General features: G+C 41.4%; 2 protein-coding genes across 5 annotated transcripts in view; one reads left to right on the forward strand and one right to left on the reverse strand.

Moving 5' to 3' along the window:
• POLRMT (RNA polymerase mitochondrial) overlaps positions 1-10,448 on the forward strand; it is an 85,113-nt gene extending 74,665 nt beyond the window's left edge. For all 4 annotated transcript variants that reach the window (XM_073586287.1, XM_073586286.1, XM_073586284.1 and 1 more), the window contains 10 exons: positions 1,072-1,194; positions 1,284-1,463; positions 2,633-2,719; positions 3,034-3,147; positions 5,063-5,115; positions 7,505-7,603; positions 7,687-7,759; positions 9,645-9,730; positions 9,909-9,973; positions 10,199-10,448. In XM_073586287.1, the coding sequence (XP_073442388.1) occupies positions 1,072-1,194; positions 1,284-1,463; positions 2,633-2,719; positions 3,034-3,147; positions 5,063-5,115; positions 7,505-7,603; positions 7,687-7,759; positions 9,645-9,730; positions 9,909-9,973; positions 10,199-10,248 (930 nt within the window). In that variant the 3' untranslated portion in view covers positions 10,249-10,448. The remainder of the gene's footprint in view (positions 1-1,071; positions 1,195-1,283; positions 1,464-2,632; positions 2,720-3,033; positions 3,148-5,062; positions 5,116-7,504; positions 7,604-7,686; positions 7,760-9,644; positions 9,731-9,908; positions 9,974-10,198) is intronic.
• Positions 10,449-10,754: 306 nt separating this feature from the next.
• HCN2 (hyperpolarization activated cyclic nucleotide gated potassium and sodium channel 2) overlaps positions 10,755-24,879 on the reverse strand; it is a 223,488-nt gene continuing 209,363 nt past the window's right edge. The window contains exon 8 of the mRNA XM_073586288.1: positions 10,755-13,903. Within this exon, the coding sequence (XP_073442389.1) occupies positions 13,014-13,903 (890 nt within the window). The 3' untranslated portion in view covers positions 10,755-13,013. The remainder of the gene's footprint in view (positions 13,904-24,879) is intronic.

Here is a 24,879-nt window from a genome sequence, read left to right on the forward strand (position 1 = left end):
TTACTCCTTTCACATCAACGAGGATATCGTTCTTCCATCGTTTTGTCCGGCTCCTTCTCACCCTCTTGAGAAGTCACTCCACAAACTGGATGTTGTTAGAGCCTTGCGTGTCTACCTCGCTAGGACCGCTTCACTTCGTCAATCCGATTCATTGGTGGTCATTTCTGAAGGTCGGAGGAAAGGGCTTCCGGCATCCAAATCCACGATCGCTCGCTGGATTCGTTCTACCATTCAGGAAGCATACCGACTTCAGGATAAACGGCCCCCTCCGGGAGTGAGAGCTCACTCCACCCGGGCGGTGGCAGCTTCGTGGGCCGTTCGACACCAGGCTTCGGCTCTGCAACTTTGCAGGGCCGCGACCTGGTCGTCTTTGCACACTTTTGCGAGGTTCTACAGGGTTCATATCCAGGCCTCGTCTGATGCAGTTGTTGGTAGGAAGGTTCTGCAGGCGGCGGTGGTGCATCGGCCGACCTAAGCCCTTCCTGTTCTTTGGTTCCTTATTGCTGTTCCCACCCTTGGGACTGCTTTGGAACGTCCCATGGTATTCTGTGTCCCCCAATAAGGCGATAAAGATGGATTTTTGGTTCTTATCGTAAAATCTCTCTCTTGGTGCCTTCATTGGGGGACACAGCACCCTCCCTGTTTAAAATTGTACCGTGTTGTGTCTTTGAGTCCCTTGTTGGGTTGGTACATATGTTTAGAGTGTTCCGTTGCTTCTCCTACTGCTTTTTCACCAGCTGAGGTGCCTAGTGCCTGTCGGTGGGTGTATATTGCCGGGGAGGAGCTAATTTTCTTGTTTTGCATAGTGTCAGCCTCCTAGCAGCAGCAGCAGCATACACCCATGGTATTCTGTGTCCCCCAATGAAGGCTCCAAGAAAGAGATTTTACGGTAAGAACCAAAAATCCATCTTTTTCTCTGAAACACTGCAGAGTTTGAGTGAAACGTACCTGGCTAAGATCATACAGCCGGTGCCTGATACATGCTGCCCGCAGACAGGCACAATGTATCACTGTTAGGTTCCCCTCATGTGTGTTAATAATGAATAATTTTTATACAAACGCTTCCTTCAGGATGGATCTTGTAATGGCCTCCAGCATTATGCTGCTCTTGGAAGAGATGAAATTGGAGCCAGGTCTGTAAACCTAATGCCCAGTGAGACCCCTCAGGATGTGTATAGTGGAGTTGCTCAGCAGGTAATGAATCACTTAACTGTTATGATTGATGTAAAAGCACATCCTAAAATGTTATATATTGCATGTTAATTTCTGCCTTTCGTCATCAGGTTGAGGAATTCCGTAAGATTGATGCCAAAAAAGGAATTAAAATTGCTCAGATTCTTGAAGGGTTTATTGGCCGTAAAGTGGTAAAGCAGACAGTGATGACTGTGGTATACGGAGTGACTCGATATGGAGGCAGGCTTCAGATTGAAAAAAGACTACGAGAGTTGGATTCTTTCCCACAGGTTTGTGACTTGTGGGCCGTAAAGTGACAAAACATTTGGGACTAGAGTATAAAAAGATTAGGGGGCCGATTCATTATTGCATTTACGTCTGCTTTAGTTTAGTTTTTAGTGTTTTGTGCCGTTTTTGTTTGCATCACATTAATCTTTCCATTTGCGCCTAACAAACAGGCAATCCCTGCATGGGTTGCAACTGACCAACAGCAGCGAGACATGCAGCTACGGGGACTTGAGCATTTTTTTTCGAGCACACCGAAAATACTCAATTAGGACATGAGCGTGCTTGGATAACACCTTATTTGAGCACACTTGCTCATCACTAGTTGTCTCCTGTTGTTTTTTTAAAGGGAATCTGTCAGCAGGGTTTTGCTATGTAATTTGTGGACAGCAAGGGATAGCAGCTGAGACACTAAATTCAGCGGTGTCATGTATTGGGCTGTGCGCTATTGTTTACTTACATTAAAGGCTATATCACTAGGGCATTATCATTGTTCTGACCACAGTGCACTCAAGCACTGGTCTAACCACCCACCCTCCTGTGATAAGCAGCTCAGCTCACTTTCAACAGACAATGTACATAGAGAGCTGTGGTGTGGGCAGAGTTAGCCTCCTGAGCTCTGCTACATGCTACATCTAAAATCTCTATGTTACAACTATTGCACCCAGTAAACTAAGTGATATATCATTGGCATCAGGCTCACTTGCCCTATATTATGGTTATGTCAGCGTAAATGGCAAAATCATGATGACAGATTCCTTTTACCTTTGGCATTGTAGGTTGTTTAGGGTTTCCTGATGTTGTTGCCTGATTCATCATTTCCTGCTTGTGAAAACGTCACAGAATTGGTTGCAAACCTATTACAGTAACCTCCCCCACCCCCAGAGTAATTTTATGAACACCAGGTATTTTGGCACAATTTTTTCTCCAATTTGTGTAATATGCAACTTTTTGCTCTAAGTTATCAAAAAAAAGGACAAAAAAAAAAAAAAAAGAGTATTTCTGACTTTGAGAACTGGGTCTGCCATTTTGAAGAATTTTGCACAATAAAGAAAAGTGGCTTAAAAAATCCCACCAAGTGATGAATCGGGGTCTTTATATGTAGCCCTATTTTCTGGGCGACTGAATCATTGTGTCTCATGGGTAAAGTAAAGCATTTCCTTCTCTCTTTTAGAAATATGTATGGGAAGCCTCCCATTATCTGGTCCAGCAAGTGTTCAGCAGTCTAAAAGAAATGTTTTCTGGCACAAGATCCATTCAGGTAACATAACCTTCCAAGTCAATCTCAAATGGTCTGAGAAATCAAGTGAGCAGAGGGTGTTTGCATGCCCAGAATCTAGTTAGTGTTAAGACATAAGGGAAGACTACATATTTTACCTGCAGAGTCGTTGGGAATCCCACGCAATAGCCTGGGAAAGTGACTGGAAGAAGCATGTGTGAGGGCTGTGGAGGGGTGGCCATAATACACAGAAGAGGGTGTGCAGTACATGGTATGGGATTGGTCAAGAAATACTGTGTGTTGGAATCTGATTTAAGGCAACATGCGCTACCTGCTCCTTCTTTGCTTGTACGTAGCACTGGCTGACAGAAAGTGCCCGCCTCATCTCCAAATCTGGGAACACTGTGGAGTGGGTGACTCCCCTCGGACTGCCTATTATACAGCCCTACCACCGGAATAAGAATGTTATGGTGAGACACCGCTCCTGTATTGCAGATTTACAAAACTAAGGATATTCAGACTTGGTAAAAGTGTTAATCATGCAGCCACACAGCTAATATTAGCCGCTCCTTGATGAGGCCGCATTTTCCTCTCGGAGAAGGGCATATACATGACCTGGGATTATGAGTCTTCAGATCAGCAAGATTACACTTAGACCAAACTAGTTCAATATTTTTTATTGGTGACAAAAACTCTGAATTGTATAAACAAAAAAGATTATTACATCAGTAGAGTGAGGGCTTGTCCTTGGCATCCTGTACTGCCGGTTTTATTTTTACCATTTTGGGTTACATATGGCATTTTGGTCACTTGTTTTTATGGGAAGGGGGAATTAGGCGATATTGGTATTTTTTTTTTTTTTTTTTTTTTAAACATTTAACTTGTATTTTAAAATACATATTTTGATAGGTTGGACTTTTTTGAACCTGACAATATCAAATGTTTATTTGTAAACCTAAAAAAATTAAAAGGGGCTTAAAAAATATATATATTATTTTTTAGTCCCCTTAGGGGACTTGAACCTGCATTCATTCTGCTGCTTATACTAAATGCTTCCAAACCAAAGATGGCAGGCCTACAAATTCCTTGCTGCCATAGTAACCCATCAGTCCCCACACTAATGGGAGCCGGTACACAATGCTGTCATTAAATGCCAGCAAGGTAAGCTAAACATGGCTACTTCCATAATCCATACCGCTTCTGTACATGGGTTGTGGGTTGTGTCTGGCATTGCTTTGAGGTGAATGCACCTGAGCTGCAATAACACACAAAAGCTGTGAGCACCTGTTGCAATGACTTGGGATGAAAGCAGCCATATTCTTCGGCTCCTGAACAGCTCCTTTAAAGTGATATATAAATCTTGTTTCCTACATCAGGTTACTGCCATGTTCAGTACCTGGTCAGTATTTTACCTCAGTATCTGTAAGCCAAAACCAGGAGTGGGTGATAAATCCAGTAGAGGTGACGTGTTTCTATTATACTTTTCCTCTGATTGTTCCTCTCCTGGTTTTGGCTTACATATACTGAGGTAAAATACTGACCAAATACTGATAGTCTAAACATGGCCAATTTTACATATACTGAGGTAAAATACTGGCCAAATACTGATAGTCTAAACATGGTCAATTTTACACATACTGAGGTAAAATACTGACCAAATACTGATAGTGTGCACATGGTCAATTTTACATATACTATCAGTATTTGGTCAGTATTTTACCTCAGTATGTGTAAAATTGACCATGTTTAGACTATCAGTATTTGGCCAGTATTTTACCTCAGTATATGTAAAATTGACCATGTGCACACTGAGGTAAAATACTGGCCAAATACTGATAGTCTAAACATGGTCAATTTTACATATCCTGAGGTAAAATGCTGACCAAATACTGATAGTGTGCACATGGCCCTATGCAGAGAGCAGCATAAAGTTACAAAGAACATGATTCTAGCCCTGTCACTTTGTTTTGTCTTCTAGCGATTTTATGGATTCCTGGTAGTAAAAAGCTCTTTAACTTTTTGCTTGGGACTTTAGTGTTGAAGTATAGTGTTTCTGCTATACTGGAGCCTAGTTTTGCACACCCTTCCAGGCTTGTCTTTAGGAAGCTGTGAGGACATGGCTGACGGCTTTGTTATTCAATATGCCCTATTGGGACATGTGGATGTCAGAGGCGACACGACCTAAGCATATATTACATTGTCAGCCATTCATTTACATGGATGCTTTGCGGTACTGCATGGCAGATAAGCTCCGTACTTGTTATCACACTGACTCATCCTGCAAGTATCTGTTCCGAATAGTCTTCTGTATTACCCGTGGGAACAGTGGGAACAGTCTTTACGTCAGCCTGTTGGCTCACTGTCGTATTCTGTTATTTGTTGCAGTTCCATAGTAACCTGCAGATGGTGACCTTGGCCAACAAAAACGATGCTAATGAGTAAGTTTCTTCTTGTCTCCATTCATCCGCGCTCTCCCTGCGAATGTCACAGTGACCGTTGTGATTGAGCACACCGCTTACACCAGCTGTGCTGCCCTACTTATTGTAAGTCACATTACGGAGTGTAACTGTTCTTAGAGAGGTTGGCCACTTTTCAGTCAAATTTCTAGTATGCCGTAAACCTTTGTGTTTTGTGCCAGGAAGCTCTGCATGTACTCACCGATTCATTTCACGCTCCCCTGCTGCCGGTGGATAATAGTGTAAATTTTGAATGCAGCACTTTTCCAATCTGTAGTAACGAAGGTGGTGGTACTCTTGTGATTACCGGTGACACCACTTTCCCAGTTATCTCCCTGCTCTCTCTGCTGCAGAGATCCAGTATCTGTACCTGTGCAGAAGCTGGGGACCTGTAATACTATCCGTGGCATAATGTGATTGCTGCCATTCATGTACACACTATGTGAAGGTCTGCCAAACCCACTGATCATCTGCCTGGGGAGAGAAGGATCGGACCTTCCTATCGAATTCTTATTTCATTGTCCAATCCCTTTATTTTTGCCGAGGCGATATGACTCTTTTCCCTTTCTCCTCAATGAAAACACTCTGACAAGCTGAGTGCTTGTGTATGGGGGGAGTCCTACAACATAACTGTCTGCCAAATGAACAGTCTCATGGGCATAGCCAGCTAGTTACCCCGGCCATGAAAATGAAGAAACCATTGTAGAAGTGTGTTGATGGCAACGTACAATGTGTAGTTTAGAAAGCGTTACAGTGAATATAAAAAAAAACACCCCTGTTAAAATAACAGGATTTTGGAATTTAAAAATTATACCAAGAAAAATAATTTCAGTTCTTTATCCACTACCATTAATGTCATCCATTTTCTGTAAAATTCAATTTAAAAACAAATTGAAATCTTTTCAGGTGGAAAAATAATAAAGCTAAAATAATGTGGTTGCATAAATATATACACCCTTAAACTAATGCTTTATTAAGAGTACCCTTTTAATTTATGACAGCATTCAGTCTTTTTGGGTATGAGTCTATCAGCATGGCACATCTAAAACTAGCAATGTTTACCCACTTTTCTTTTGCGGTAGCTCTCCAAATCGGTCAGACTGTGAGGACATCTCGTGTGTACAGTTCTTTTCATGTGCCCCACAGATATTCACTTAGATCAGTGTCTGGGCTCTGGCTGGGCCAGTCCAAAACTTTCATCTTCTTTTGGAGAAGACATTATTTTGTTCGTTTCAAGGTATGCTTATGGTCCTTGTGCTTACAGTGGAATTTCATGTTCAACTTTTTGTCATAGGCTTGAAAGTTTTAATACAAAATTGACTGAAATTTATAATTTCCTCAACCTTGAGTAATGTCCCTGTTCCAGCCACCAAACCACCAAAAAACAGTCTGAAGCATGGTGAAGGCAAAATTATGCTTTGCTTTGGGTGAGGGGAGGTGTTCTTTGGTGCAAAGCCAACACTGCATATCACCAAAACATACCTTTTGGAAATGACCTGAAAGTTCAACCTTTATCTCTTCAGACCATAACAAGTTTTCCCACATGCTTTTGGCAGACTTGATGTGGGTTTTGGCAAAACATAGCCAGTCTTGGATGTTTTTCTTTGAAAGACAAGGCTTAGGCATATGTAGAATACAGGCTATTGCAATCACATGCAGTACCCAGCCAGTACTTGTCAGAAATTCTTGCAGCAGCAGCTCCTTTAATGTTGCTGTAGACCTCTTGGCAGCCTCACCGACAAATTTTCTTCTTTTCATCAACTTTTGAGGGACAACTAGTTCTATTCATTGTTGCTCCAAATGTAAGCCACGTCTTGATATTTTTAAGTGTTCCATTCTGCTGCTCAGAAATGTTTTTATATCCTTCTACTAACTGATCTCTTTCAATAATGAGATACCTTTGCTGTTTTATAAGCTGTTTATGGACCAGGGGTTTTGCTGTTCAATTCAACTAAGAAAATGTCAGGAAATTCCTGCTAGAACAGGCAAACTTTATATTGAGTTAATTAGAATCACCATAAATGATGGCAGCAGTCTACTGACTACTATATAACATGCATTGAAATGTGATTGGCTAATTCTGAACACAACCACGTCCACAAAAATAAGAGGGTGTTTATATGTATGCAACCATATTATTTTAGTTTTGTTATTTTTATTCCACCCCTCAAAATGATTTGAGTTTGCTTCTCAATGATTTTTTTTTTACAAGTTATGGGTGATATTAAAGGTGGAAAATGTTCTGAAATGATTTTTCTGGGTGTGATTTTTTTTTTTACTTGAAAAAAACCTGGCATGTTAATAGGGTGTGTAGGCTTTTTATATCCACTGTATGTACAAAGGTATATTATGTCAATGATTCTGCTTATAGACGACCAGATACCATGAAACAGAAGAACGCTTTCCCTCCTAACTTCATTCATTCTCTGGACTCCACACACATGATGCTCACAGCTTTGCACTGTCACAGGTAGGCCCTGCAAGCTTGAAGGCCACAATAGAAGGAAACGTCTTCGAATATTTCTGCATCCTACTGTTTTTCATTTATTACAGACGTGGACTAACCTTTGTGTCTGTTCATGACTGTTTCTGGACTCACGCAGATACGGTGGACATGATGAACAAGGTGCGATTTTTTTTTTTTTTTAATTTTTTTATTTTAAGGTTCCTAACATAGTTGATACCTTTTTCCATGCATATGGAAAGATTGAGCCCTTGTAATAAATATTTATTAAGAAGCACGTAGAAATATGTTGTCCATCTTTCTTTATTTATACATAGATGTTTAGTAATATCTTAAAAGGGAATATTGCCTCTTTTTCGCCCTCTAAAATTTTTGCATATTTAACTTAATCTTTTTCTGTGTTTTATATATGTTGGATTGTTGATATATGCTATATATGTGAGGGGCTGTGAAATCCTAGTTAACGGTTTAAGTAAACAAATGGTCAGGTAAAATGCCTAAGGAGCCGCATACACAATATAGTTTGGCCGGCAGCCATCTCTTCTGACTCCTCCATACACTAAAGCCACTGCAAGACTCTTCTGGCAGCAGCATATCTATTAGATAAGAAAAGGACTGGCAGTCTGAATCGGACATATCTGATCCTTATCTCACCTGTGGGCATCATTGGGGGAGAGTTGGGTTTCACCCATACAAACTTGACCATCATCTAAGTCCTATGATATTGGCAAATTTGGCTGATGTTAGCCTAATATACAAGAGGGCCTTTAAAACCTCATTTACACAAGCAATAATTCTGCCTTCAAAAAGTGCTGTTCGATGATATAGCAGGTGGATTGGCGCTTATTTGCTTAAATCAGTGTTACCAATAATCTCCACATTGAAATATGTGATCTAAAGACAATCACTTGCTTAATTAGTGCATACTTTGCACGCAGCTATGATGGGGGGCAAACATCTGGGGCAGCCAATCATCCTGTGAATAGATACTATAGAATTGTGTCCTGTACAGATCGGGCTCATTTACATGTCAGATTTTCTCATAGAAGTGCTATTTATGTTTTTCACAGATGGCACTCGTACCTATAATTTATGAGCTAGTTTATTTATTTTACTCATTTATATGGCGCCATTAATTTCACAGCGCTTTACAGACATTATTGGCACTGTCCCCGATGGGGCTCACAATCTAAATTCCCTATCGGTATGTCTTTGTGTGGGTTTCCTCCGGGTACTCTGGTTTCCTCCCACACTTCAAACACGGGGAGAACATAAAAGCTCCTTGCAGATGATGTTCTTGGTGAGATTAGAACCCAGGACTCCAGCGCTACAAGGCTGCAGTGCTAATCACTGAGTAGTTCACATGTTTCCAAGATTTTTCACTGACCACTTAGTCCGAGGAATAAAACGGACGTCCGATATTGATTCAAATGTCGGATGAAAATCAACCATGCAAGTCAGTGAAAAAAAAATCGGACCGCATCTGGATACCATTCATTTACTGTCCGTTTTCACTGATAGGAGAAGGTGGAGAAACCTTTTTTTCTTTTCTCATCAGTGAAAAAAAACCTGATGAAACTGTGACCAAATACTGATAAAAATGTCAGTTTTTTTAACACATGTGAAAAACTGACAATTTAAATGAGGCCTTACTATATATGTTCATAGCTGAACCTTTATAGGATAAAACATAGCGATTTCTTCACTGCCCATGCTTATTATGATGACTTGGTTTGTATAGAGGAACTACAAGTAGTTCATGACCGAGTAGTACCAAGGAGAATGACTATTGGATTCCTAGCGCTCATACCCGTTGTTGTCAGCTGTGACATTGCACATTATCCTGCTTCCTTCTCTGGAGTCCTTTTGGTCTGTCAGTTCGCATTACACACTGGTTGTATTTCTGAACTTCAGAATTGCTTATTCCCTGCCGTCTGTCACCATTGTTCCAGCTGAATGTGTATGAAAGCGAATCTTTTGTGTGCGAGCACACCAGGATTCGCAGTGGTTGATGAATCAGAAGTGTAACCGTAGTGCTTGTCCACAGGTTTGCCGGGAACAGTTCGTGTCTCTGCACAGTCAGCCTATATTACAGAATCTCTCACAATTCCTGATAGAGAAATACTGCCGCAAGTAAGTACTGTAAAAGGGGGCAGACATTTATTGTACAGAGGGGATGACTAGCGTGAGTGATATCATCTTCCATGTACAGTCTCATGTCCCAGAATGTGGAGTGCAGAATGGACACCCTCCCATGTTATATCTTAACGTGTATGGTTGTAGCTCACATTCTCATTTTTATGGCTTTTAGGGCACAGCCCCATAACCCAGAAAACCTTAAAATGATGAATCTCTTCAGGGATGTTCCCGAGACAGGTAATGAATTACTAGTAGAATTGGGTTAGAATAGTCACTTCTGGTGCACACAAAGTTAAGCAGTTGCCTGTAGCACTGTTTCAAAGTCCAGATTTCCTTGTGAAAATGAAGAATGCAATCTGGTTGCTATTAGTTACAAAAGGAAAGTGGATTTGTTGCTATCTTGTGTGTTCGGTGCTATTATATGAATAATGGTTTGATTTTTTTTTTTATCCCCCTCGCCAGGAACATTTAACCTGGAGAATGTGAAGGATTCCACCTATTTCTTCAGCTGATCATGCTGTGGCATGGAGTACAGCAGAGGAAGTGCCCAATCGCCTGATCAAGTTCTGTATAGGTGTCTCTGTGCACGTCACCGCAGTTTCTGTCCGTCTATCCTTCCTGTGGAAGCTTCATTCCCTATTAGCTAATGCTGGAGCCTTGTGTGCTGTGGTCTGAGGAGTTGCTGTATAAATAAATCCTGAATCTGTTTTTATATGGTGTGAGGTTGTCTACTTGTGAGTACATCATATAGAAGACATGTTCATCAACTAATCAGTCCCAAGGTTGGATACTGAGTAATCAATATATATCCATGTCAATCTGCCTCCTACTGTGCAGCCAGTGATCTGTGCATCTCCTCCACTGCATGTGTCATCTGAGTAACCTTCATCTATCAGCAGTGCATTAATGATGCGTCAGGCCCCCTTGGTTAGACATGAGTGGTCTGTACAGATATTATGAGAACACTGGATGTCATTTTGCCGATTATCTCCTTGCTCACCAGTAAAACAAGACACAGTTCAGAAATATCTGTTTATTGCACACACAGAGAAACTGGAATCATTTGCTTAGTAAAGTGCAGCTTCTGCATAGAGGAGACCCTGCACTCTTAGATCATCCCCCAACTCCAAAATACATTCATTAATGACACTGCCAGCCACACATGGTGGCACTGCCACCATGGAGTAGAGGGATAACTCCTAACTTCTTTAAATAATCTAAACATGTATATTTCTTTCTTGGAATTGGGAATTTTTCCTTAAATTGCATTACTTGTGTAATCCTACAGGGGCAGTCCCATTAAAAACACATAAGTCACGTCCTCAGACAATTTTTGGTAAGCTATTTAGTTTTCGATACAAATGGAATGTTGGAAGGTCTATGTGATGCTGACACAAGCTGCTGTAGTAGTACCTGCTGGATTCTGTCACAATTAAAGCCACAAGCCAACGGATGGCGGAATGCATTTTTACTGCCAATGAAATCAAATCACTGTAACGGTATTAGTCTGGATGAGACTGCCCCTTGCTAGGATGTTTCTTAAAGCAGCACTTCAGTGGTAAGGACTTGTTCCCACCTTGTGGTTTACCTGTATAGTATAGGTGCAGACATTTCGTAAGAGCTATAAGGATATCTTGTCCGAGCCCTCCTTCAGCATTTGTGGAGCTCAATCTCCCTAAGCAGCCGCCGTTTCAGGAACTTCCTATTGCAATTTAATCTTGCTTCTTTTCTGTTGTCAAAACATAACTGTTGTCCATGTTAATCTACGTTAGCAATGGAGAAAATATTACATTTCATCCCCAGGCACCGTGCCACAAATAAATCCTAAGATGTGAAGATGTCCTAAGAGTGCTTTGCCACAGCATTCATCCCTCACGACATGTGATAAGTCTTGACATGTAGCTTTTACAACTCTACAGCTAGAAGATAGACACTCAACCCCTTTCTTGTTTTATAACAGGACGTATAGTGTACAGATTATACAGGTATATATATATCTTAATATACAGCTGTGATATACATAATATGGCTTTCTAAAATACAATCCATGAAATTGACAAACAGCAGTGAGATATAAAAACAATGGAAGAAGGAGAAGAGGAAAAAAAGCTTAACATAGTTGATGAACAAATAGAGGTCCTTTGGTGCAAGGGATCTGGCAGATCCATGGTCAGTGGAGTGCCTAGTAGATGTGAAGGGCTGCTTGGCACCACAGATAAACCAGGAGTAGGTTGTAAACTAGCAGCTGCAATTACAGATCACGCGTGCCCTTACTGGCTACCAGTATTTGCCTTTTTTACTTTAATGTGTTTTTTTTATATTTTCATTTTTTATTTTAAATCAAGTTTTTTCACAGCCTCGTTAGTCATACTGGTTACCCATTAGAAGAGGTTAGCCAGTATGGTTGGCATTCAGCTGTAGGTAGTGGCTGCATTATTGCTGTAAGGGTACACCTATTACCACACCAGCCACCTCCAGAATTCCTGCTATGCATGATGTTATAAATTGTGTTTTTCTCTAGGAGTTCCTGTACCTAGTCCTAATCTATAACATTTTGGTAGTTTGACTCATTTATGGGAGAAAGCAGCATTCCTACCTATGATATCACCTAAATGGATCTCCCCTTTAAATAAAAATGATTATAAATTAAATTGCTTATGCATGATCATATAAATATAGGTGCTTCACACGATATCCATACGTGACACTGTCACTGGATTAAGGTAGTCCAGGAGGACTATAGCTGGCACAAACTGCCTGCAGCTTGCACAGAACTATTGGCTTAGTATGTTTTGGGCTTAACCTGTAACAAACTTGTAGCTTTTAAGTTTTTGTTCTCCGACTGAGGATCTATCAAGCAGACAACCATAGTTTTAGTCATACAATTATTTGTTAACCAAAAACCAGATTCCAAAGGCCTTTTCCCTCATGACAGGCAGGCCGGCTGCCTCGGTCCCATTTAATTGAAGATTTACGCACTGTTCCACTTCACGCAGAGCTCTTCACAGATCTCTGACATGGAACAGTGCCACACTTTCCTAGTCTTGTAAACAGCTGAGGAGTTGTGTGGTAGACTGCTGTCAGAGGTGGCATTTTCTTAGATAACTACTAATTCCGCTGACAACTTGGTTGTTAATACCTCCACTGCTCAGTGTTTCTCATTTTGAAGCAGTGAAAATATTAGTAAATTAGCAAAAGTCAAGGAGTGACCAACTACAAGTGAATGTTTTTTCTCCAAGTTATGTACCATCAAGTACCACCCAAAACAGATGAAATGTCACAAGTTTGCAGACAGCCTCCCTCTTACAGGATCGGTGTCAGGGGCACTAACCACAGAATCTTTCCTTCCTCCTAATGATGATACCACTGCAGAGTCCGAGACCCCACCAACTGTACCAGATGAGGACAATTGGTGGGAGAGGGCAAGTCTTGCAGGGCTAGGCACCCTTGGGCCTGTTTGCGGCCCCAAGCCACCTTTGGATGCAGGGGAGGTTAGGCTGCCAGTTACTTGAGCGGGAGCTGGTGGACTGCGGAGCTGTGATGCTCCCTGAGGCAGAGAGGGCTGTGAAGCAGAAAGAGGACGAGACTCACGTGTTAGTGTAGCAGATTGAAGAGAGTGTGTGCTCTTGTGTACCGAGAGCCGTTGTGGAGACGCAGAAGCCCCAGATTGCGTGAGAGATAGTTGGGAGCCTGTTGTTTGTTTGGCTGGGTAGGCAAAGTTCTGAGACGCTCTTGATTGGTTTGGAGGACTGGGCATGACTGCGGACTGTCTACGTGGACCTTGGTGGGGAGGTGGATGATGCTGTAAAAGCTGCAGCGGTGGTTGGAAAAGAGCTGGGGATACAGAAAAGGCTCCAGGCCCTCCTTGGGCATATTGGAGCCGTCTCATGATGCGGGGAGACCCCACTAATGGGCTAGCCATTGGGGGACAAAAACTCATAGCCACGGCTTGTTGTAAGGTAGCAATAGCAGATGGGACTTGGGGCTGTGGAGAAGGCGGATTACATGTGGCATACATCCCTCCACTCAGCTGGTTGAGCTCAGCCTGATGCACCATCTCACGATCATATTTCACAATCTCTTGGATAATTTCATTTTCCTGGTTGTTAAAAACACCCGAGTTCAAGTCATGCTGAACCTTGTGCATTAATATGGAATTCTTCTTCCCTGTGAGGAGACAAATGTTTCTGTTCAATTACAGTGAACATTTTATGAGAATTCTATACTGATCTAAAAACCCAATTTACAACTTCACGCTTACACTCTCAAAACATTGTCACTTCCCAGTCTCTCATAAACTTACTCATCAGTGGTAAATTCCTGCAGGTCGCATAGTGCCAATGTATAGTGCATCACTATACAAAATGTTTATAGGTCACACAAACATTTTTGGGGGGTGTAAAACAAGAGGACAAGATTATAGACCAAGCAGATAAAATAAAAAACACAACATGTTTATTCATCAGGTCCAATAGCTACATGCCACTCAATAACAGAAGAGTAAAGTCCCATGCCACAATGAACTGTGCCAGCCACCTAGTATAGGCCATGAAGTAATGACATTGCACTGCTCAATTAAATGTGCCAGCCATAGCTTTGCAGGAGGACTGTGCATACTATTTATAGTAGGGCTGTCTACTAATGGAAAACTTACATTTGGGCAGAAAATAAGCTGCCAGTCAACTATGGCATTCTCTCTATGCTAATCCCTTTAGCAACACATCAGCATTCTACATTTTTTTCTGCCAGAAATGATCTATGATTGACCTCTTCTATTAGGATGGATGTGAGGTGATGCAAGACAGTGTCAGCGGGAATCCAGGATTACTTTATTGCCACATTGTGTCTGCCCTAGTTTTAATGGAGCTTAACAAAATTGTTACAAAGAAACAAACTGTTGCACTTTTAAAACAAGCAAAGCAATGTAGAAAACTATATAAATGAGAACAAGCCGCCAAAAATGGATTTATATGGGGCAAATGTATTATAGCAGCAAATGCAGCTGCCTGGATTAGACACAAGTAATCAAAAACAGTCAGCGATTGGCTCCATAGAAAGCTGCTATGATCCTCGGTGGGTGCTTGTGTGTGCTGAAAGCTAAACCCTCTAAATCCAGCCTTCCACTAGAGGTACAACTTGTATATGTCTACACTTACCATGAGAGAATGGCACAGTGGTAGTTTGTGCACAGAATTGTAATACAGCTCTGGCAAAAATTAAGAGACCACTGCAAAATTTTCAGTTTGTCTGATTTTTCTCTTTATAGGTATATTGGCGAGTAAAATGTAAATTGCTCTTTTATTCTATAAATTACTGACATGTCTTCGAATTTCCAAGCACTAAATTTTGTATTTATTTTCAGAAAATGAGAAATGGTCAAAATAACAAAAAAATTCAGTGCTTGCAGACCTCAAATAATGCTAAGAAAACAAGTTCATAATCATTTAGAAACAACAATACTAATGTTTTAACTCAGGAAGAGTTTAAAAATCATGGTTATTCCACAAAATATTGATTTCCAATCACAGCTTTCATGCGTCGTGGCATGCTTTCCACCAGTCTTTCACACTGCTTTTGGGTGACCTTATGCCACTGCTGGTACAAAAATTTAAGCTGTTCTTCTTTGTTTGATGGCTTGTGACTATCCATCTTCCTCTTGATTACATTCCAGAGGTTTTCAATGGGTTTTCAGGTCTGGAGATTGGGCTGGCCATGACAAGGATTTTATGTGGTGGTCCTTCATCCACACATTGATTGACCTAGCTGTGTGGCATGGCGCATTGTCCTGCTGGAAAAACCAGCAGTCAGAGATGGGGAACATTGCCTGAGCAGAAGGAATCAACTGCTTTTCCATGATAACCTTGTATGCAGCTTGATTCATACATCCTTCACAAAGATTAACCTGCCCAATTCCACGCTTGCTGAAGCAACCCCGGATCATCACCGATCCTCCACCAAATTTCACAGAGGGTGCAAGACACTGTGGCTTGTACGCCTCTCCAGGTCACCGGCTAACCATTAGATGACTAGGTGGTCGGCAAAGCTGAAAATTAGACTCATCATAGAAGATTACCTTAATCCAGTCCTCTATGGTCCAATTCTTATGGTCTTTGGTAAACTTCAGCCTGGCTCTCATTTGCTTCTCATTGATGAAAGGCTTTTTTCAAGCTTTACATGACCTGAGACCTGCCTCTGGGAGCCTGTTACTTCACCCCAGCTGCCATGCCCTTTACCCCAGCTGCCATTCCTTTTGTAGGTGACTTGATGTCATCCTGTGGTTGCTGAGTGACATTCAAGTAAGATGACTGTCATCTCGGTCAGTGGAGAGTCATTTTCGCCCTCTGCCGGTGTGTAGCTTTGTTGTCCTCAATACTGCTTGACCTTGTTGTAATGGACTGCCGTCTTAGAATCTTAAGGATGGCGGCAACATGACGCTCACTGTATCCCTCTGCTAGTAAAGCCAGAATTGAGCCCTTTTCCTCACTCATGACTTTTCTTTTCAACTCCTTTGGCATGGTTATTATTAGTATTACTAGCACTTGTTTTGCCATCCAGCTTGTCCTATTGCAAGAGGATTGTGAACACCACAGCAGGGTTTTTTATACTTTCCTTCGTTAAATAAGATTTGGTTCATGTGATCACCTAATCAGAAGCACATTAAGTGGAATGAAGTATACTCTGGAAGTCAACTGACACTGGAATGGAATGGCTGTCAGACATGTGATCACCTAATCAGAAGCACATTAAGTGGAATGAAGTATACTCTGGAAGTCAACTGACACTGGAATGGAATGGCTGTCAGACATGTAGAGAAGCTGATTTTCATAAAACTGTGCAGTGGTCTCTTAATTTTTGCCAGAGCTGTATATTGCATTTTTTACGTTGTTTATATTCCAGATTTTACTTTGGCCATTAAGGAAGTTGCAATAGCCTGATATTTATTGTTTTTTACAGCTCACTTGTTATCGTTGCTGTGTAGACTGTGACAGAATCAACAGTTAACATTAGTGAACAGGGCTTTAATAGGACATCAATTTTACTCCATGGAGGTCTGTAAAAGGCAAGAAAGCAACACAAAGCTATAGCTTTGGTGCGGGGCTAAAGCCTAGGATCATAAAAGGTGGTATCTGAATAAAAATCTACATGGCCAAATTGTTTAAAATGTTCTGACTGGTGTAAGGTTGTAAAATAATACCTTGCTAATTTTTCTAGGGCTTCCCGCCGGTCTCTACACCTGTATAGGTCACAGTAATTGGCTGTGATCACATGTTCTAACCATGAAGCAGGAAGCCCAAAACCTGCCCTGTACTTCCTGGCCTGGGTGGACAGAAAAGTGACTTCTGAAGTAGTGAGGTGTTGCTACCTACTGCGGTCTGTAATTGGCTGCAGCAAGCACATTTGTCCAGGCACTGTAGAGAGCACAGAGATCGGAGGGGGACCAGGGTTGCCAACCCCCCCGGAAGCTACAGGTACCTCTGTTAAAATAGGGAACTTATATGAAAAAATGTTGGTTGCCCATGATTTTTGGATACGTTTTCCATAAAAAAAAGAAAGGCACAAACAAATCTCATTTCAGTCCCACTTCAATAGTTTTTTAAGGTACTAGTACTTACTATTTTTGTACACTAGTCTAAGTACTTAATGTAAAAGCAAGTTGTTAAACAACCTTTTTGACTAACTAGCTATCATTGCAATATTGTAAAAACATAAGCGTGCTTCTTCTGACAAATCAGAAAAGTGGACTGAATGTATCATATCGTGCCATGTGTGCTGGACTGCAGCGAGGGTATAGTGTGCCGTTTCTATAGCAGGTATTAAGAAGTCTTCCCCCATTTGGACTTACTTGCTAACAGAAAATCTGTCCTTGTTGCCTATGACAACCCATCACTTTTCAGTTTCTTTAGAGCAGACCTGATTAGTTATTAAAGGAATCATTCATTATATTAGTTGTACACTACTGCTATTCTTTTCTATCTGTTTCAGTTTTAAGGGGTTATCCAGGAGTAGAAAGAAGGTCTGCTTTTCCCAGACACTGCCTTGTCTATGTGTTTGCACCAGAAACTACAACTGAGCACCATTCATTGAAAGGTGATAAAAGTAACTCTTTCTTCCTGGTTAATCTGTAAACACGAATTGGCCCAGTGCAAGATTTGTACCAGGCCTCCCACATCCTGGTAATATGTCCCTTATCCTGGGCTCTATCCTGGTAATATGTCCCTTATCCTGGGCTGTATCCTGGTAATATGTCCTTTTTCCTGGGCCTCATCCTGGTACTATGTCCCTTATCCTGGGCCCTCTCCTGGGAATATTAAAAAGAATATCATCAAAAAGTTAATTTACTTCAGTTCTTCAATACAAAAAGTGAAACTCATTTAGAGTCATTACAAACAGAGTGATCTATTTCAAGTGTTTATTTCTGTTAATGTTGATGATTATGGCTTACAGCCAGTGAAAACCCAAAAGTCATTATCTCAGTAAATTAGAATACTTTAGAACACCAACCTGAAAAATGATTTTAAATTCCGAAATGTTTGCCTAATGTAAATGCACTCAATGCTTGCTCACGGCTCCTTTTGAATCAATTACTGCGTCAATGAGGCATGGCATGGAGGTGATCAGCCTGTGGCACTGCTGAGTTGTTATGGAAGCCCAGGTTGCTTTGATAGCAGCCTTCTGTTTGTATGCATTCTTGGATCTGGTGTCTCATCTACCCCTTGACAATACCTCAGATTCTCTATGAGGTTAAGGTAAGGCGAGTTTGCTGGCCAATCAAGCACAGTGATAACTGTTGTTTTTAAACCAGGTATTGGTACTTTTGGCAGTGTGGACAAGTGCCAAGTCCTGCTGGACAATTAAATTTCCATCTCCAAAAAGCTTGTTGGGAGAATGAATCATAAAGTGCACTAAAATTTCCTGTTAGGCGGCTGTTCTGACTTTGGTCTTGATAAATCATAGTAGATCTACACCAGCAGATGACATGGCTCCCCAAACCATCACTGATTGTGGAAACTTCACACTAGACCTCAAGCAGCTTGGATTGTGTGCCTCTCCACTCTTCCTCCAGACTCTGGGACCTTGATTTCCAAATGAAATGCTAAAGCTGACAATGAATTGAGGCTTGCAAGAGATGTCAAAAGCAATAATAAAGGATTTTGGGGATATGTCAAAAGTAAAAGAAAAGTCAAAGATGCTATAGGATTTTTACAGGATGAAAATGATGAAATGGTAAGACAGGATGTTGAGAAGGCCGAACTTTTAAATTCCTATTTGGCATCTGTTTTCTCTCAGAAAGGAAATGTAACATCAACTGTTCTTCACTGTCCTATTAAGGGAATAGAAGAATCCAGGATATCTATAAACAGAAAGATAGTGAGGAAACACTTAGCTAACCTAAATGAATTCAAGTCTCCAGGTCCAGATGAATTACACCCCAGAGTACTGAAGGAGATAGCAGAATAAATTTTTGAACCCCTCTCCCTAATCTTTGAAAATTTTTGGAGAACAGGAGAAGTCCCAGAAGACTGGAGAAGAGCAAATGTTGTTCCTATCTTCAAAAAGGGGAAGAAGGTGGACCCAGGCAACTATAGGCCGGTGAGTCTGACTTCTATACCAGGAAAGATCTTTGAACACATTATTAAACAACATGTATGTCAGTACCTGGATAAGAATGAAGTGATTAAACAGAGTCAGCATGGGTTTGTAACTAATAAGTCATGTCAGACTAACTTAATTTCCTTCTATGACGGAATCACTGATTGGGTGGATCAAGGAAATGCTGTAGATATAGTATATCTTGACTTCAGCAAAGCATTTGACAAAGTATCTCATACAATCCTTATTGAAAAAATGACTAAGTATGAAATGGACAAGGCAACTGTTAGGTGGATTCATAACTGGCTTAGTGATCGGACCCAAAGAGTGGTCGTAAATGGCTGCACATCCAGTTGGAAGAATGTCTCAAGTGGGGTACCACAGGGCTCTGTCCCGGGCCCTGTATTGTTCAACATTTTTATCAACGATTTAGATGAAGGAATTGAGGGTAAACTGATTAAATTTGCTGATGACACAAAGCTAGGAGGGATAGCTAACACTAGAGAAGAGAGGATTCAAGAAGATATAATAAATAAACTGGAGAAGTGGGCAGCAACTAACAGAATGGCTTTTAACAGGGAAAAATGCAAAGTACTACATCTGGGCAATAAAAATGAAAAGAGCATATACAGAATGGGAGGAATAGGCCTAAGCAACAGCACATGTGAAAAAGACTTGGGTATACTAATAGATCACAGACTGAATATGAGTCAACAGTGTGATGCAGCAGCAAAAAAAGGCAAATGCAATTCTAGGATGTATTAACAGAAGCATACAGTCTAGATCACGTGAAGTCATTATTTCCCTCTACTCCTCTTTGGTCAGACCTCATCTGGAATATTGTGTCCAGTTTTGAGCACCACATTTTAAAAAAGACATCAACAAACTGGAGCAAGTTCAGAAAAGGGCAACCAGAATGGTGACCGGTCTGCAAACCCTGTCTTATGAGGAAAGGTTGCAGGATTTGGGATTGTTTAGTTTGCAAAAGAGAAGACTGAGAGGAGACTTAATAGCTGTCTACAAATATCTAAAGGGCTGTCACATTGTAGAAGGATCACCTTTATTCTCATTTGCACAAGGAAAGACTAGAAGCAATGGGATGAAACTGGAAGGAGACACAGATTAGATATTAGAAAAAACTTTTTGACAGAGTGATCAATGAGTGGAACAAGCTGCCATGAGAAGTGGTGAGTTCTCCTTCAATGGAAGTCTTCAAACAGAGGCTGGACAGACATCTGACTGGGATGATTTAGCGAATCCTGCTTTGAGCAGGGGGTTGGACCAGATGGCCCAGGAGGTCCCTTCCAACTCTACAATTCTATGATTCTATCTGAAAACAACACCTTGTACCACTGAGCAACATTCCAGTTCTTTTTCTCCTTGGCCCAGGTAAGACACTTCTGGAGTTGTCTATTGGTCATGAGTGGCCTGACACAAGGAATGTGACACTTGTAGCCGAAGTCCTGGATACATCTGTGTGTGGTGGCTCTTGAAGCAATGACTCCAGGAGCAGTTTACTCCTTGTGAATATCCCCCAAATTTTTGAATGGCTTTTTCTTAACAATCCCTTCATGGGTGCGGTTATCCCGGTTGCTTGTGCACCTTTTTCTCTCACACTTATTCCTTCTACTCAACTTCCCATTAATATGCTGGGATACAGCACTCTGTGAACAGCCATCTTCTTTAGCAATGACCTTTTGTGGCTTACTCTCCTTATGGAGTGTGTCAATGACAGCCTTCTGATAACAGAATAAATCGTAGCACTACTATGAGGGTGCTCAAGTAGGTTTCCAAGCCAGAGAAATAGTAATAAGAAAAACTTGGCAGATGACAAACGGTGGACGCCATGCCAGTGTAGGAGAGACTCAGTACAGTGCCTGCCTACATAATTTACCCCGGTCAGCTTGACCCACTCACTCTTTTCTGAAATTGCAGGACTACATGCTCACTACCACTGCAACTCCTTTGCCCATATTGATCTCTCCTTAAACTCCAGGCACATATAGCCTTACCTTCATAAAATTTCGTTCCTCACAGCAGTCGGGCTGATAAAGGTCCAACTGGGACCGAAACGTCCTGTTATTCTGACTGCTAATTAAAAATCTCTGGATTTCTTTACCAAAAGTTGAGTGCCAAGTTTTCCTTATTACAATGATTGCCTTCTGGACATCTGTCAAATAAGCAGTCTTCCAAATGATTGTGGAGCATGCTGAATCAGACTAAAGGACCCTTTTCAATACTGAGAAAGCCTTTGCAAGTGTTTTTTGTTAATTCTACTTTAGTGAGATAATGACTTTTGGGTTTTCATTGGCTGTATGCCGCAATCATCAACATTAACAGAAATAAACACTTCCAATAGATCACTCTGTAATGACTCTATATATGACTTTCACTTTTTGTATTGAACTGAAATAAATTAACTTTTTTATGATCTAATTTTGTGAGAAGCACCTGCATTTCCCTTAACCTAGGCCTCATCCTGGTAATATTACCAGGATGGAGCCCATAAGGGACATATGTCCATTTATCCTGGCCCGATCTTGGTAATATGTCAATTATCCTGAGTCCCATCATGGTAATATGTCCCTTATCCTGGGCCTCATCATTGTAATATGTTCCTTTATCCTGGGCACCATCCTGGTAATAAGCCCCTTATCCTGGACCCTATCTTGGAAATAAATCCCTTTTATCCTGGGTCCTATCCTGGTAATGTTCCTTTGTCCTGGACCCTATCCTGGTAATATGTCTCTTATCCTGAGCTTCATCTTGGTAATACACATGTGGTCAAAATTGTTGGTACCCCTCGTTTACGGACAGAAAAAAACACACAATGGTCACAGAAATAACTTGAATCTGACAAAAGTAATAAAAAAACAATCTATGAAAATGAACAAATGAAAGTCAGACATTGCTTTTCAACCATGCGTCCACAGAATTTATAAAAATAAAACTCATGACGAAGACCTGGACAGAAATGATGTTACCCTTAACTTAATATTTTGTTGCACAACCTTTTTAGGCAATCACTGCAATCAAACGATTCCTGTTACTGTCAATGAGACTTTTGCGCCTCTCGACAAGTATTTTGGCCCACTCTTCAACAGCAAACTACTCCAGTTGTCTCGTGTTTGAAGGTTGTCTTTTCCAGACAGTATGTTTAACCCCTTCCCAAAGATCCTCAATAGGATTTAGCTCAGGGATCATAGAGGGTCACTTCAGAATAGTCCAATGTTTTCCTCTATGCCATTCTTTGGTGTTTTTAGCTGTGCGTTTTGCGTCATTATCCTGTTGCAAGACCCATGACCTGCGACTTAAACCAAGCTGTTATGAATGGGTCACCGAGGAGGATAGCAGGAACAGTAAGCCACCAGCAGACCAGAGAGTTTGGTAACTAACACAACTATCAGTAGCCGTGGAGCGTACCTACGATGCCCTAGGATGCTTCATCACAGCCAGAGAACTAACTAAGCCTAAAGACAGAAAGGTGAAATCTAAACTGGGGGCTGTCTGTTCCTTTGGGGATCTGCTCCGGGGCAAACATATTGTCGGTGAGACACAAACACAGGCAGGAAACAGACTGAGCAAACGGTGGGGCCCAAGCTGTCTAGACAGGACAGAAAAGATACTGTGCAATCACGCACAAAACCGTAAAAAAAAAGTCCAACACTTCTGATATACAAAAAACAGAGGTCGTGGGGATCGCCACGCAGCACGGAGATGACAATTTTAACCTGCTGCATTGAGCTCCCTGATGAATTAGGCTTCAGAGCAAGAAATAGTCTACAGTTATTCTTGAAATTCGAAAATTTTGACCGATACCCCGAAACACATCAGGAGTAGGGATCTATGGTTCTACAGCAGATGACTAAGCGAGATAGGCAGAAATTCCCCGCACCTCAGCAGCGAGATGCTCAGCACGATCGGACAATTGCTTAGTCTCCATTAAGGAAAAAAATCGCCCTATGGCCCCAGAGAAAAAGGAAAAAATATATTAAAAAATTCTGACTTTTTTTTTAACAAGTCTTTCCTTCTTTTGAGTACCCTAGAGTCTGCGGCTTGGCTGGTGATTCTGTTATGAATGGTTCACCGAGGAGGATAGCAGGAACAGGCTAAGCCACCAGAAGACCAGAGAGGTTGGTAATTAAGCGGATTGCAGACCCCTGATCCTATCAACACAACTAGCAATAGCCGTGGAGCGTACCTACGATGCTCTAGATGCTTTGTCACAGCCAGAGAACTAACTAAGCCTAAAGACAGGTGAAATCTAAACTGCCCCGGAGCAGATCCCCAAAGGAATAGACAGCCCCCAAACATTGTCGGTGAGACAAGATGAGACACAAACACAGGCAAAGAACAGACTGAGCAAATGGTGGGGTCCAAGCTGTCTAGACAGGACAGAAACAATACTGTCTGCAATCACACACAAAACCCTAAAAAGTCCAACACTTCTGATATACAAAAAACACTGAGGTCTCACTACCTCACCCCCACTAGATTAGCACTCTAGTATAAACTGGAAGCAAAGCAAAAAGATACTAACATAACAGGGGACTGAACAAGCTGTAACATATGAAGCAGGGCCCAGCGCTGCCCCCAGCAGGGAAAACGCTGAACCCTAGCAACAAAACAAAGGAAAAAAAAGGCACGACCAGATTAGATGCAAAGGATTAGCAAAAGAATCACTTAACTGAATCATGTAGATCAGGCAGGGGACAAAAGAACTCCAAATGCACAAGGAGGAAAATCACCAGCAACCTTCAAGAGCAGCCAGCTCCATTATATGCTCCCAGCCAGTAATCCCAGGTTCCCAATTATCGTCAGGTGGAGAAGTTCCATCAACCTGACCAGCTCCACTACTCTCAGTAACCACCAGAGGGAGCTTCGGCTCAGAAATCTGAGCAAGGGAATTCACAACACCAAGCTTTCTGACACTGGGCAGTACATTTCTCTCTAGAATCCCTTGATAGTCTTGAAATTTCATTGTACCCTGCAAAGATCCTAGACACCCTGTGCCAGATGCAGCAAAGCAGCCCCAGAACATAAAAGCCTCCTTCATGTTTCACAGTAGGGACAGTGTTCTTTTCTTGATATTCTATTTTTTTTTGTCTGTGAACATGGAGCTGATGTGCCATGCCAAAAAGTTCCATTTTTGTCTCATTTGTCCATAGGACATTCTCCCAGAAGTTTTGTGGCTTGTCAACATGTAGTTTGGAAAATTCCAGTCTGGCTTTTTAATGATTTTTTTCCCCAATGGTGGTCCTCCTTGATCGTCTCCCATGAAGTCCACTTTATATGCAAATAAAGTCCGTGGAGCCTCATTTAAGAGTCTCAAACACGGAAGTCCACTTTGGCTCATATAACGACAGATGGTGCGATCTGACATTGATATTCCTTGAGCTTGAAGTTCACCTTTAATCTGTTCTGAAGTTTTTCTGGGCTCTTTTGTTACCATTCGTATTATCCGTCTTTGTTTTGTCATCAATTTTCCTCCTGAGGCCACGTCCAGGGAGGGTGGCTACAGTCCCATGGAGATTACATTTCTGAATAATATA

The sequence above is a fragment of the Dendrobates tinctorius genome, unplaced genomic scaffold (assembly GCF_039654945.1).
Source record: "Dendrobates tinctorius isolate UK_male_01 unplaced genomic scaffold, ASM3965494v1 ptg000092l, whole genome shotgun sequence".
Taxonomy (NCBI): domain Eukaryota; kingdom Metazoa; phylum Chordata; class Amphibia; order Anura; family Dendrobatidae; genus Dendrobates; species Dendrobates tinctorius.